Consider the following 15,440-nt stretch of genomic DNA (forward strand, 5'->3'; position numbering starts at 1 on the left):
AGATAAATACTTTTAATATGAATCTATAACATGATAGTTCTGTAAAATATTTATTTTGTGTGTCAAAACAAAAAATCTGAAACTAAAGGCTAGAAGGTCTAGAAAATACAATACAGGGTCATTTCATCTTCCCATTTTGACAACACAATATGTAATTTTTTCTGCTATTAAAGAGTAAAGTATTTGGTAAACATAATGATTAATATAATTGCAAATACACTTCTTACAATATTTGAATGGAAAATTCATGCTTAATTGATAATGTATATACAAAACCAAATATATTAATTACAGCTATTGAAGGGGTTCAGGACAACACTCCAGTTCCCCAGAATGTGTCACTTTGGTATGTGGATTATTTTGAGCTGAAGGCACTTGAGACCCTGCAGGCTGAAGAGAAATCTTGCCCCTCCTTTAATTGTATAGAAGAATCAAAATTGGGGGTCTTTCCCAGAATAAGTGTTATTAGGAGAGAGAAATTTTATGAGTGACCCATCTGTATGGCAGGGCAAACCTCTAATTACCAAACATCTGCTGTTATCCCCCTTTGAAGTTGATTCCTTCCCTCTGAAGTCCCAGGCCCCACCCTCTTCTCCTTAGTTCAGGATGACATATAGACCTCATTTTGCCTGTCTTTGGAATTTCCATGTCTATGTGGGTTCCCTGTATGTATACCAATTACATTTCATTTTTTCCTGTTAATCTGTCTTGTGTCAATTTGATTCTGAGTTCAGCTAGAGGGACCTTTGAGGGGATAGGAATTCTTGCCCCCCAACACTATCTCTCCTTCCTTCTCTAGCGTTTTGTTAAGCAAAATTTTATGAGAATATTCCACAATTAAATATCTTATTGTGACTACCCTTATCAATGATTCATAAAGAAAAGTAGAGTTTTCTATACTGCACAGAGTTGTCTTAGTATTAAAATATGGCTAGGCACTGGGACACATAAAACAATTAAATGAGTTTAATAATCACATGATGATATTCCTTCTCTACTTCATCAAAGAGATGAGAGCAAGACTTTCCTCCAAGGGCTTTGGAATTTAAAATGAACATGAGTGACTAATCACAGAAGACTGTTGTTAGCTTTTCCTAAAATTTGTATAGTTTGTTTTCTCTCTATAATCCTTCTGACCATCACGATTAGAAAGCTGAAGTATCATGCAAGTTTCATTGTTCTATTCTCAAATAATCTTTCATTTGCTTCACTTTTACATCACCTTTTAAGTAGTACTAACATGTTCTGTTGTGAGTTCATCAAAAGAACTGTATTTATACCGTTTTATATATGAGTATGCATGGACAGATACATAGAATAAGTAATTATATTAATTTGCATACATGTACACACATGCATGCAGGCTTATAACCAGAGTATAGGTTAAGAACTACTTACTAAAATAGAAATTTAAAATAATTTTGATAATGAAATTACAAATGGTATCATAACCTCCTAATTTTATTGTGGCTGATAATTGCCTACTGGATGATATTAGCTGTGAAAATTATATAATCTTTCTTGAGACTCAAACAGTATCCCACAAAATACAAATGTTTTGAAAATCATTACTTTCTTCTAGAATTCTGTATCATGTTCATCAAACCAATTGAGTCAAAGAATGTGTCATCAATAAAATTATTTTAGAAGAATATTTAAGTAATATGCTGAGAGATGAATGAATAGCCCAAAACATCAGTGTGTATGCCACCAATCTGCGTTTACATTGAGAACAGTGCACACAGATGAATCCTTTTCATTTGGGAGAAAATATTTGCAAAATGTGGGTATTTTCAGGCAAATACTTTCAAAATTATTTTAAATGCTCCTTTGCTTATAGTTTTACATTTCATGATGTCACCTTGATCTATATTTCTCTTCAATTTCTTTTTATTTTAGTGTAAAAAATGTAAAGCTATTTACTTTCCTCATTTGTGATGACAAATGTAGAGTCTGAGGAATTATAGTTTATTTATTTATTTATTTAAATATTTTTTAAAAAATGTTTAACATTTATTTATTTTTGAGACAGTGTGAGCAGGGAAGGGGCAGAGAGAGAGAGGGAGACACACAATCTGAAGCAGGCTCCAGGATCTGAGCTGTCAGCACAGAGCCCAACATGGGGTTCGAACTCACGACTGTGAGATCATGACCTGAGCTGAAGTCATCCACTTAACTGACTGAGCCACCCAGGCACCCCTGAAGAATTGTAATTCTTGACTTAAATGTTTCAACTATAATTCCTGTTAAATGCATTCACTTACTAAGCTGCTGAGTCATTGAGGTGATATTCAGATGCCCTTTCAAAGCAGGTCTGAACTCCTGGGTCTCTCCAGAGTCTTTTTATCACCTCAGCCAGTTCAGGTGTCATGCCACCATCTTGCAGAGTGTTCGCCATCACACAAAGTTGTCGTTGGTCTTCCTATAGCAATGTTTTTAAAAGAATGATAAAAATATGTTGTTATTTGGAATCACATATTCTTTTAATAGGGCATTTCAATTTTATTCTTAGTGGTTCTTTACATGTTTATTTTTGAGGGAGAGCACAAGCAGGTGAGGAGCAGAGAGAGAGGGGGGATAGAGGATCCAAAGCAGGCTCAGTGGTGACAGCAGCAAGCCCTACGTGGGGCTTGAACTCACCAACCGTGAGATCACAACCTGAGCTGAAGTTGGATGCTTAATCAACAGAGCCACCCAGGCACCCTAAATTTTATTATTTTCATCTTATTCCTTTAGGTAATAATTCTGTTAATGCAATCTTAAATTTCCTTATTTTTAAAAGTGTTTATTTATTTTGAGAGAGAGAGTACACATAAGTGGGGGCGGGGCAGAGAGAGAGGGAGAGAGAGAATCCCAAGCAGGCTCTGCACTGTCAACTCAGAGCCAGATGTGGGGCTCAATCTCACAAACTGTGAGGTCATGATCTGAGCCAAATTCCAGAGTCAGATGCTTAACAGACTGAGCCATCCAGGCTCCCCTGAGTTTCCTTATAATGGCTGGGTGAAGAGTCCTCTATTGTAAAATCTATGTAACCTGATATGGTAAATTTAGGATATTTTAGGATATGTCATTAACTTCTGAATGTAATGTCAGAGGGGATAATGTAAACCGATTGAGTTTTCAGAGTCAAAATGCAAGGATAAAAGGGTAACAATTCTGATATAATCTGGCACTTCTTATTTTGATCATTGCCATGTATTTTCCAGGAAATAAAAATACCATGAAGGAATTAGAGATAACATGGAAAATAAAACTCAGTATAATTTACCAACAAGTATTGTTTGCAATCATATAAATAAAGCCGCGATAAGTATTTTGATATATACATGGTTTTTGGACATCTGTACAGGTGTTGTTTGCATGACTTTGAGGCTAATCAATAGGGTAGAGGTGAAGATTTCATTAAGAAAATAGAAGAGAAGGAAAAAAAAAGAAAAAAAATAGAAGAGAAGGGAAAGAAGAAAAGAAGAAAAAAATGAAATAAAGGGGGGAAAAAAGCAGATATTGTATTAGTCCTGATGGGATATTTGAAGGTGAGAAGGACAGAAGAAAATCAAACTTTATCAACTAAATAAAATAGTCCACAGTTTATCTAAACTAATAAAGCCATTTTATGACAAAAAAAATTAAGGTTAAGAATTCAAGTTCCAAAGGAATTAAGTTATTGACCATGATACTGGACCAGGCAAGTGAAGTCTGGGTTCAAATCCTTGTTGTCAGACTCCAAAGCTCATACTCTTTCTAGCACATAGTATTATAACAGGTTATAAGACAGCGCCTATAATATCTCACAAAATCCTCACAGCACTGTCGCATAGACAGCATTTTTCTCCATCTTACAAATGAATCTAAAACTAGAAGGTTGATTTGCCAAACCAATAAGGACAATGAGTATCAGAAGGAGAGTCAAACCCAAACTACTTTGTACAATGTCAGGTGGCTACCAGTGAAGAATTATCAATGGGAACTTGCTGCTTTTCTGATACAAGTCAATTTATTATTTTAAAATAGTAAAAATGGCTTATTTCACCATTTTATTAAAAATCTGTTCTTTGTGGGGCGCCTGGGTGGCTCAGTCGGTTAAGCGTCTGACTTCGGCTCAGGTCATGATCTCATAGTTCATGAGTTCAAGCCCTGCATCGGGCTCTGTGCTGACAGCTCAGAGCCTGGAGCCTGCTTTGGATTCTCTGTCTCCTTCTCTCTGCCCTTCCTCTGCTCATGCTCTGTCTCTCTCTCAAATATAAATAAACATTACATTTTTTTAAAAAAAATCTGTTCTTTGCATTAAAAACTAAAGTTATGTCTCTCCTTCTTAAAGAGAGGGTCTGTTAAGACTAAAAATCTTACTACATCTTTCTTCATATTCAGTTTTTACTGCTAATCCAAACAGATTACATAGATGAGCATTAACCAAAAATTGTAAAATGGCCAAAATCTAAGGATTGAACCCATTTTCCTATATTGGCATAGCGTAAAGTTTTAAATCCTTCTTCCCAATTAGTTAGATGTGAGAGAGCACTGCAAATCCAGCGAAATATGACCCAGCCAGTTTAGCTGGCATCCCATGTGCCTCCTTCACTATTAAGGTGTCATTCAGGACAAATGATGCAATGAAACAGCTGTTCGAACCAGTTTGTCTCAGGTCTTCCTAGAGTCTTGTGGAACTCATTCTAAACCCTTGAGTCATATTTCCAAAGATTGCAGAAAAAAATATATCAAGGAAAGAAGAGATGTCACAACCTTATCATCTTGGGAATATATGTGTATATATATGCATATATGTATTTTAAACTTAGTTGATCACAGAACTTTATCCTGGAAAATTCTGAGAAATCACTGTTCTTTGGTTCATATTATAGGGTTCACTTTGTAGGATACTATCTCACAGATGGTCACAATACCCAAATCATGAGATAAAGTACTAAAACATTCAACATTCATTTAATGTTGGTCTAGAGGATGTTCTAGATGCTCTAAAATGGAATATGATAATATTCAGAGAGAACAAGTAGAAATTTACTAAATGCCTGTATTATGTCCCCTTCTTGTTTCTTCAACTTTACCCTTTACAAGTTCTATATTTATGAGATTAGTCTGTCAAATATTAATATAAGTAAAAACGAGCCCTCTCTTAGATGCATTCCCCTTCAGCTTCAGATACTATTTCTCTTTATATTCCTCAGCTACAGTTGCTAAAATGTCTTTAAACTGTTCCCATATCTTCTTCTCATATCTCAACATACTTCATTGGATTCTGCATCCACAACTTTTCTAAAACCTGTCTCATGATACCCCCAGTGATCTTGGTATTATTAAATCCTGTAGGTTTTATTTTTTATTATTTTTTAAATGTTTGTTTAATTCTGAGAGGGATAGTGCATGAGTGGGGAGAGGGCAGAGAGAGAAGGAGACACTGAATCCAAAGCAGGCTCCAGGCTCTGAACTGTAAGCACAGAGCCTGTTGCAGGGCTTGCTTGAACTCACAAACCATAAGCTCATGACCTAAGCCGAAGTCTGACACTTAACCAACTGAGCCACCCAGGTGCCCCTGTAGGTTTTAAATATACTTCTTTTTGACCTCAAGACCTTTCAGCTTAGATAAGTACCCTTTGGAATATTGAATTATGTGACTCCATATAACTTGGTTTTCCTCTTACTATCCAGCCATCTCCTCCAACTTTCTTATTCCTCTCAAATGACCAGAAAATGTTAGTTTTTCAACACGGGCATCTAAGTCACTACTCTTCTTTACACCCTTATCTTCTCAGTCGAAGCATTTGAACTTTTCCATCCCACCCATTTCCTTAATATAAATTATATGCCGTAGTATAGTGCCAATGATACTGAGATTTAGATCTCTCATCAAATTATCTCCTTTGAACTTTAAATGCACATTTCAACCACTTACACATGTGGATGTGTTACAGAACTTATAAACTCAACATTTCTTAAAAAAAACTTTATTAGGGACGCCTGGGTGGCGCAGTCGATTAGGCGTCCGACTTCAGCCAGGTCACGATCTCGCGGTGCGTGAGTTGGAGCCCCGCGTCAGGCTCTGGGCTGATGGCTCAGAGCCTGGAGCCTGTTTCCGATTCTGTGTCTCCCTCTCTCTCTGCCCCTCCCCCGTTCATGCTCTGTCTCTCTCTGTCCCAAAAATAAATAAACGTTGAAAAAAAATTAAAAAAAAAACTTTATTATTATTATTATTAATTTATTATTCCTCATCCCCACTGGTGATAGTACTTCCTTTCTTGGTAATTCTTTCCACAAATGAGGATTTAGCTCCCCATTGAGCTGTACTACCCTTTTGCAATAGCTGATGCTTTGCAATTACTTGTTCAGCATCAGTCTTCCCTCTCTTTAGGGCAAATACTATTTCCATTTCATTTACTGCTGATTCCTCAGTATATTCCCAGTGTCCAGTCCAATGTCTGCTGTATAAATAAAGTTTAATGAAATACAATTTTTTTCAAATGATGTTGGATGTGTAGACTTCAATACATAAATTTTAATGAGCTTATATTCAAAGTGATTATCAGAGAGTAAATACTCAATATTTACTAGGATCTTACAATATTTGGGGGGTTGTTTATTTATTTTGAGAGAGAATGAGAAACAAGGGGAGGAGGGGGCAACAAGCAGGGGAGGGACAACCCCAGCAGGCTCCCCACAGTCAGTACAGAGCTTGATGTGGGGCTTGATCTCACGAACTGTGAGATCATGACCTGAGCTGAAATCAAGAGCCAGACACTTCACTGACTGAGCCACACAGTTGCCCCATAAGATTTTGTTTTTAAGTGGATTTCCTGTATTTCTGTTTCCTTCTGTAATAGTCTTTGAAACTCAGTGAAAAAAACACTAACATTTCATGGATGAAGAAACCAAAATGTACAAAGATTAAGTAACTTGTCCAAATTTACAGAGCTATAATCAATAAAGCTCATGGAAACTTTTTTTAGGGTTCCTTCTCTCTCCGAATGGTAATCTGCATGATGTATGAATGATAATATAAAAATATAGAAATTATATAAATATACAGCTAAATTGAAAGCCACAGGACAACAGAACTCTGAAAGCCACACACAGATGAGATGCTTAGCAATTAATCTGTTAAAAAGTTTAAGGCAGGTATAGAGTATATTGATCTTAAAATCAAATACTGTAGAATTGTCACCAAAACGACTGTAGTTTTCAACAATTGAAATCTAAATTTGAGTTATGTAGTATCTGCCAGCTGTGATGTTTGACACTTGAGGACAAAGGTCCTCCTGAGAAGTCATGTCGGTTGTTCATGCTGCATAAATCACTCTGTGTTTATCATTTAATGTACGCTTTGAATAAATTACATTCTTTTTAATTCTCAGCCTACTGGCAGCAATCTACAGAGTCTATTATTTTTACTCCACAGGCATGCAAGGTCATTAAGACTCTAACCAGTTGCAGATTAGCAATCACTTCTGACCATTAACAGTATTTTTGCAAAAATCCTTGCATAGGCAAAAGCACTCTGATGGAAGCCAGAAGAAGTGGGTTTTGCCCCCAAACATTAGCTATACAATGCTGGCCACATTGCTCATCCTCTTTGACCCTGATTTTTCACATCTTTAAATATGAGACTTATATCAGGTTGCTTCTGAAGGGCTAATTTAAAGTCTCAGATTCTTAGGAACAGCCAGCGTCAGAGCTGTAACCAAACTACCCTTACATAAAAAAAAAAAAAAAAAAAAAAAAAAAAAAAGGATCATCAACTCATGGAATGGTAAAGAATGCAAAGATATTGGAGTTGAGTTCCTCCTGCAAGTTCCTCTTTTACATGTGAGAGGGAAACTGTAACTTAAAGAAGTAGGTGACTTACTGGAGCCAAGTTTGAGGAAAGCTAAAAATGGAAGGAGAGCCTAGCGGAACTCCTGACTCTGCCTTACAAATGATCTGCCCTAAGAACATACTTAGCATTTCTGTGCTCTTTGTTGGAAAATAGCAGAACAAGAAGAGGATTTACCATTTCCTTTAAAATTAACAGCATGAAAGTATTTTTCTTTTCATCCTGGCTTCAATGGTAATTTACATGGTTGAACCCTAACCTCCAGGAGGAGTATAGGGAGAGGAAAGTACAAATGTCACATTCTTCTCTATACTTAAAATGCTGTTCTTCTCTTTTTTATTGTAGTATAACAAGGTATCTAAGAGTTGCACTGGCAACAGTTCAATTGATATCTTCTGGAGGCAACCAGCTGCTCTTGGACGGGACATGTAAAAATAAGTGAGTTTTTCCTGTTGATTGTACACTATTACTCCTCTTTTGGGTGTGGGTAATTATTGTTCTTTGGAGAATACTATATAGTTATAGAATTATATTACAAAATATAAAATAGAATGAAATGAAACTATTTAGATGCTACCTTATAAACATAACTCTGAGTATATTTATTATAGAGCTTACTTAATCACACACTTTGAATTCTTTTTTAAAAAATTGACATTATAAAATAAAAATTTCCCTGCCCCACATTGCCTTTGTAATTATTGAACAATAATGAAAATTGTAATTTTTAGTAATGTTATTACTAAAAGTCTGCATGAAATGACTCATAATTCAACTTGGGAAATAAATGTAGAGATATTGTAGTTTGATTTTATGGAATAAATTCTTTTATATTTAGGAAACATAACCAATATTTTTCTCTAATACAGTATATTATTTGATATTAGATTTGATTCCTAGGAAACCAGTTAATATTGAATAAGATTATAACACACAGTCAAAAAGAAAAGTTTCATGTAAAGAAAAAAAAGAAATCTCACACTAAACAGAATTAAAGTTTCCAAATTTCATAATTCATATTCTTAAATTTTTGGTGTAGATTAATACTAGAATTTTAGTTCTACCATTTTATGGCTCAAACTCCATTGTAGGACTGCAACGGTCATTATTTGCATACTTACTGCACTTCTGGGATTCACATAATCAATCCCAAGGGTAGTCATGGCTTTCACAATAGCTAGGATGGATTGCAATATGTTACTGTAAATTACTGCTTTGAACTCCATGCATTCTTGCTCACTGTAACCGTTCTTATGGATGATCCTACAATTTAAACATGAAGAGCTTTTGTGAGTTGAGCAATTGATATTTTTTATAATATTAAAACACATCAATAATAATTTGCTTGAATAAAATTACAATATATATTTGTTACAAAAATATTGTCCATATGTGTATGTTAAATCTGAACAGTTTTATGACTATGGATTTTTATTATCATTGGGGTCTAATGCACTATTTTTTGAGCTCCCCATGCCAAATATAAAGAGGAATTAAAATTTGCTCTAGATAAACCACTATTTAAAATTGGTAAATCATGAGCATGTTACTTAGAACACTTGTTTATTTTCAAAAGAAAAATTTCCAGATTCCCAGGACAAAGATACAGAGTTCTCAAATTAGTCTTTATAACATGATGTCTAGAGGAAGTGAAGTACTTTAGTAGAACATTCATTTCTTTTCCTATCACTTAAGACACACTGGAAAATAGGAGTGCCTGTTTTCTATTCATAGCATTAACAAAGGCATCTTTTTTTTTTTTTAATGTAGGTAATTACCTGCTGCTAAATTCCTTATTTTTCCATCTGTGTACGTGCCATTAGCTCTCTTTTTTTTTTTTTAATTTTTTTTTTCAACGTTTATTTATTTTTGGGACAGAGAGAGACAGAGCATGAACGGGGGAGGGGCAGAGAGAGAGGGAGACACAGAATCGGAAACAGGCTCCAGGCTCCGAGCCATCAGCCCAGAGCCTGACGCGGGGCTCGAACTCACGGACTGCGAGATCGTGACCTGGCTGAAGTCGGACGCTTAACCGACTGCGCCACCCAGGCGCCCCGTCATTAGCTCTCATAGTGGAAATGCTCAGACATTTATTTGGCTGAACTCTTCTTTTCCTTCCACTCATTCAATCAGAACTCAGTTTTACTTATCCTTTTGGAATAATAGATTAAAATAGATTTACCTTCTAAAAGCTAAAATCTCTGCACATGCTTATTACTTTATTGTCTATTGTATAATATGTTCTTGTTCCTTTCTAGGTTTGTTTGTTTTTTGTTTGTCTTTGAAGTGTCTTACATTCATTAGCCATTATTTTGGATGTCATATTATGAAGGATTTGTGTTTTATCTATACACAGAGAGACGTTAGCATGAGGAGGAAAAGAACACTAAGGCCCTTAAAGATATTAAAACCTTCAAATATAACAATTTCTGAAGTGAAAAGAGTAGAGGCAGAACCTATATCCATTATTTGTTGTTTTTAATGTTTGATTGCCAATAATTGCTGTGTTTCTATTTTCAACATGGCCATGTTTATCTTGCTATATTAAACAACTTTAATAAGTAAAAAAGTAGACCACTAAAAGTTGTGGAAAACATGCAGTAAAATGTCTTTATAGATAGCTCAAGAATAAGTTCATTAAAGAAATCTCAGTTCTTTGTCAAAAAAGTGAAATTGGAAAATTATTTAATTATTAAATTAAATGGCAGTTAGGTTTTTCTTTCTGGAATAAGTTCTGATTCCTATCCTTTCATCACAGGATAAGGAAACATCACAAAGCAAAATGGTAAATGTATACTTTAAAAAATCCAGCTGTAGGGACTTTAACATTGTTTTTCCAGGGAATGCACAAATACATTTCTGTGACATAGAGCTTTCTATCTGCCAGTTGATTCCTAAACCTGTTCAAATTAGTGAGCTTCTACTGGAAATTTTCTGTAACATACTGCATTGTGTACTGAAAAGAATTAATGAATGACACTTTCTCTCCTCCCCCAAAACATATAGACTAGAGCTCCACTGTCTAATATAGTAGCTACTAGACATTATTTAAAAGTAAATTAATTCTGGGGCACCTGGGTGGCTCAGTTGGTTGAGTGTCTGACTTCGGCTTAGGTCATGATCTCACAGCTTGTTGGTTCGAACCCCGTGTCTTGCTCTGTGCTGACAGCTCAGAGCCTGGAGCCTACTTCTGATTCTGTGTCTCCCTCTATCTCTTCCCCTAACCCATTAGCATTCCGTCTCTGTCTCTCTCAAAAATAAATAAAAACAGGGGCGCCTGGGTGGCTCAGTCGGTTAAGGATCCGACTTCGGCTCAGGTCATGATCTCGCAGTTTGTGAGTTCAAGCCCTGCATCGGGCCCTGTGCTGACAGCTCAGAGCCTGGAGCCTGTTTCAGATTCTGTGTCTCCCTCTGTCTCTCTGACCCTCCCCCGTTCATGCTCTGTCTCTCTCTGTCTCAAAAATAAATAAATGTTAAAAAAATAATAAATAAAAAAGTAAAAACATTAAGTAAAAACATTTAAAAAATAAGAGTAAATTAATTCCTCCTTTACACTAGCCAAATTTCAAATGCTTAATAGCCACATGTGACTAGGAGCTTCCATATTGGAAAATGCAGATAGAATCTTCCTGTCATCACAGAAAGTTCTATTGGAGAGTACTGGATTATATAGGAAGGTAGGGCATAAAATTTCACTTTTGTACAGTGTGAGAGTGTATTACAACAATGTCTGAATGTGGTACAATAAACTAGAAAAGAAGAGCGATAGACTTTATTGGGAGGAAGTCTAAGAGACTGGGGGGAGACTGCCTGGGGCAGTGATTGATGATGGGTTCATTATTCAAGGAGGAGTAGTTATTTCCAGATAGCGAAAAGGAAGAACATTCTAGGAAGAACAATCAGTACGACCGAACAGATGGCTACAATTACCAAACTTTCAGTGTGTGCCAAGCACTGTTTTAAGTGCTTTATATGTCTTCTCATTTCTTGCAATAAGTAGTTTAAGGTAGGTAAAATTATTACATACATTTTACAGGAAAGAAATGTAGGCATAGATAAATGAACCACCACCCCTAACTTAGTACATGGTACAGTTGAGCAATAAACGCAGTCTGATTTTGGAGCCCCTGATCTTAGCTGCTAAGCTGTATGCCTTCTGTCATACATTAGTCCAAAGCATTATGTAAGTTCAGCATCTGATGTAGAAAGCATGAAGGGGGAGGGAAGTCATAGGACATAGGACATCAGAATGAAGAGGTAGATGAGAGCTGGATTCTGAAGTGTCTTATGTATCATGCCAAGCAGTTTGATCTTGATAGTTTGTGAACAGTACGATTCAGGAAAGACATACACTCTTTTTAAAAAGTGATCAGTTGGTGTTACTGTGGATACTGCAGTGGAGGAAAGAAGAGGGAGGTAGAAAGTTCTTAGCAGGATATTGCATTAATCCACTTCAGAAATGTGAGGTTTTTAAACTAAGGCAGTGACAATAGGGATAAATAACACCCTTGAAGATGTAACTTGTGTAGATGTGACAAAACTTAGTGAGAAGGTGAGCGTCTTCATATCTACACCCAGATTTATTGCTTTAGAGGCTGCCGCTGCTGCTGCTGTTGCTGCTATAATTAAATGTAGGGAAACAGGCCAGATGGAGAGATAAGTTAGTGTTGTTTTTTTGAACTGGACTTATCCACAGAATATGGATGTAGATATACCTGCTTCCCTAGTTTAGACAAAGTGAATTTGAAAGAAATATTCTAGGACAGTCTGGGACAGATGATAGCAAAAATCACTGGGCCTTAGCAGTTTTCATCTGAAGGTATAGAGTAAGCAGAGAAGGGGACCTAGTACATTAGAGGCACCAGCAGTTAAGATGTAGTCAAAGAATCTGGGAGTAAAGCAGGTGGTTAGGAGGTAAACTGGGAAAGAGTTATTTTAGAAGCCAGAGTAAAGTTTGAGAAGAGAAAAGCCCAGTGCAGTCAGACAATTAAAATAAGGACTCATGAGCATTCCATACAACATGGCAATTGGGAAATAATAATTGACATTTATAGGGGCAATTTTTTTGCCATGCTGGAGGCAGGCATGATGGAAATGGTTTAAGAGTAAATGGAAGGTGGAAGAGTAAAGAGAGCTAATGTTGACTATTCCTTATAGAGTCTGCTGAGGAAAGGAGGAATAAGGAGCATCAGGAGACTTTGTTAATAATAGAAGCAATATTTGCTCATTGTAGAAAATGTGAAAAACCCAGCAGTGTTCAAAATGAAGGTTCAGGGGCGCCTGGGTGGCGCAATCGGTTAAGCGTCCGACTTCAGCCAGGTCACGATCTCGAGGTCTGTGAGTTCGAGCCCCGCGTCGGGCTCTGGGCTGATGGCTCAGAGCCTGGAGCCTGTTTCCGATTCTGTGTCTCCCTCTCTCTCTGCCCCTCCCCCGTTCATGCTCTGTCTCTCTCTGTCCCAAAAATAAATAAAAAAAAAACGTTGAAAAAAAAATTAAAAACAAAAAAAACAAAAAAAACAAAATGAAGGTTCAGTTTAACTTTAAATCCCAGTATTGAGAAGCAAATATCTTTGAACATTGGAATATTTTCTTCCATTTAAAAAAATTATCTATTTTGTTATAGTTGAGGTAAAGATGTTTATGGAATCTTGTATCTTTGTGGTGCAGTGAATATAAGTATTTTCTGCTATTAAAACTTTCTCATTTGCATACAACTTGTAAATGGGTGTAAAATATTACAGTTGAAAAGTGGATAGTCCCATACTTTCACAACCCATTTCCCTATGTTTTATTTTAATTTAGAGTATTTTGTTTTACCTCATATATCATTATTTTAAATAAGACTAGTCCAAATCTCTCGGTGCATAACTGTTCATATTTTCGTGTTTATATTATTTTATTTTTGTACTTTTAAAAATTTAAATTATTTTATTAAAATTCTCGGAAATATAATTATTATTTCCCCAGGTTGCAGTGTAGATTGCAAGAGTTATTTCTATAAATCTGCTTTAACAAATAATTTTACAAGTAGTAATGAAAAATATTAACTTGTCAAACCTCACCCTTATTGAGTAATATTATTTAAAATTATTGTTTGCTAATTTACTAAGATGAAGAATAGCTCATTATAGATGTAAACAGACATTAATTTTGTCTTTGTGAATTGTCTGTTCATAGTGTCTTACCATTTGTATTTATTGGGCAGCTTATTTGTTTTCTTACCAATCTATATTTTCTTACCAATCTATATATTATATATCTCTCTATATATCTATATTTATATCTATATGTACATATTATAGTCAGTTATCTATTATATTTATTATAGATTTTTTGCTAGTTTTCTATTTTTGTTTAATTTTATTTATGGTTTAATATATTTAAAAGTTTTAATTTTTAGATAGCCAAATAATTGATTATTTCTTGTTTTACTGCATTTAACTTCACAGAGAATGGACAGGTAAAAAGGATAGGGGTAACTCAAGCATGATTTTAACCAGAAATAAAATAACAGGTGAATTCAGTGGTAGTGTTACAGGGTGTGCAAGATGATTTGAGATGCAAGGATGGAACTGAGAACACAAAAGCAGTGTGAGCACTGGTCAGGATAGAGGCGTGTTCTGTTCTTCAAAGATAGGAGAAAAGGTAAAAAAAAAATTGGTTGCAAGTACAGGTATCAGGGAATTTGAAAAGTGGGACTTATATAATTGCTGATATGGAACTTACATGACATTAGTACCTAAAAAGAAAGGAAAAAAACAGTGTTTTACATTCTAAATAGATAATTGTATCATTAACTGGGATGATTTCCTCATGTGACCTATTCCAAAGAGCAAGATCCTCCAACAGGTAATTAAAAATAAGCTAAAAAAAATGATCATTTTCTCCTATAGCAATAGTTGTCCTTTAGAATTCTCCAGCAGTGACAGTCATGAGATATTACATAATCATCTCCACTTATCAATTGAAATTTTATTTGTTCAGACATTATATTCTTGGATTTTAGCACCTTTATATTTGTTGTCTCATCAAGAAATTCATGCCTACTTATTTCATTATAAAGAGGAAAGAAAAATGCAAAAAAAAAATGAAATCCATGATGGTAATAACCGTACATAAACATTTTATTCCCAGGTAGGTAAAATGCCAATTGGGTTGAAATTATAATTCCCTCCTAAATTCAAATGAATCTTTGACATATTTTGAAATGTTTATGGCTTATGCCCACCATATTGAAACCCTAGATTATACCCAGATTAATATATTTAAAACATAACTGCTTCTAGTAGGCATCTTGTTGAGAGGCAAAATTAAAAAAAAAATGGAAATGACAATATTACTCATCAGTTATGCTCTCTGGTAAAGGGTTGGAGGGAAATTTTCACAGGAATCATGACTGCTCTGCTGCTACCTGGATATATGAACCATCAATCAGATTTCAATCTGATTTCAATATTTTTCAATCAATGAAAAATATTTCTTTTAAGACTGGTCAACTACACAGACAGACATCAAATATCAAACATTTAAAATAGTGTGTACCTACTTCATTTGTTTAACAATTGTACTTTTTCCAGATTCTCCTGCTCCTGAAACAGAAAGGTGGGAGTGTTATCAA

General features: G+C 35.3%; 1 protein-coding gene across 1 annotated transcript in view; it reads right to left on the reverse strand.

Moving 5' to 3' along the window:
* Window positions 1–15,440, reverse strand: part of GNAT3 (G protein subunit alpha transducin 3) — a 63,666-nt gene that overhangs the window by 18,672 nt on the left and 29,554 nt on the right. Inside the window, exons 2-4 of the mRNA XM_047096583.1 lie at window positions 15,369–15,411; window positions 8,944–9,085; window positions 2,265–2,422 (exon numbers count right to left, since the gene is read on the reverse strand). Of these exons, the coding sequence (XP_046952539.1) occupies window positions 2,265–2,422; window positions 8,944–9,085; window positions 15,369–15,411 (343 nt within the window). The remainder of the gene's footprint in view (window positions 1–2,264; window positions 2,423–8,943; window positions 9,086–15,368; window positions 15,412–15,440) is intronic.

The sequence above is a fragment of the Lynx rufus genome, unplaced genomic scaffold, assembly GCF_022079265.1.
Source record: "Lynx rufus isolate CCGP_SWC_20201006 ecotype Redwood Valley unplaced genomic scaffold, mLynRuf1.p SCAF_4, whole genome shotgun sequence".
NCBI classification, from domain to species: domain Eukaryota; kingdom Metazoa; phylum Chordata; class Mammalia; order Carnivora; family Felidae; genus Lynx; species Lynx rufus.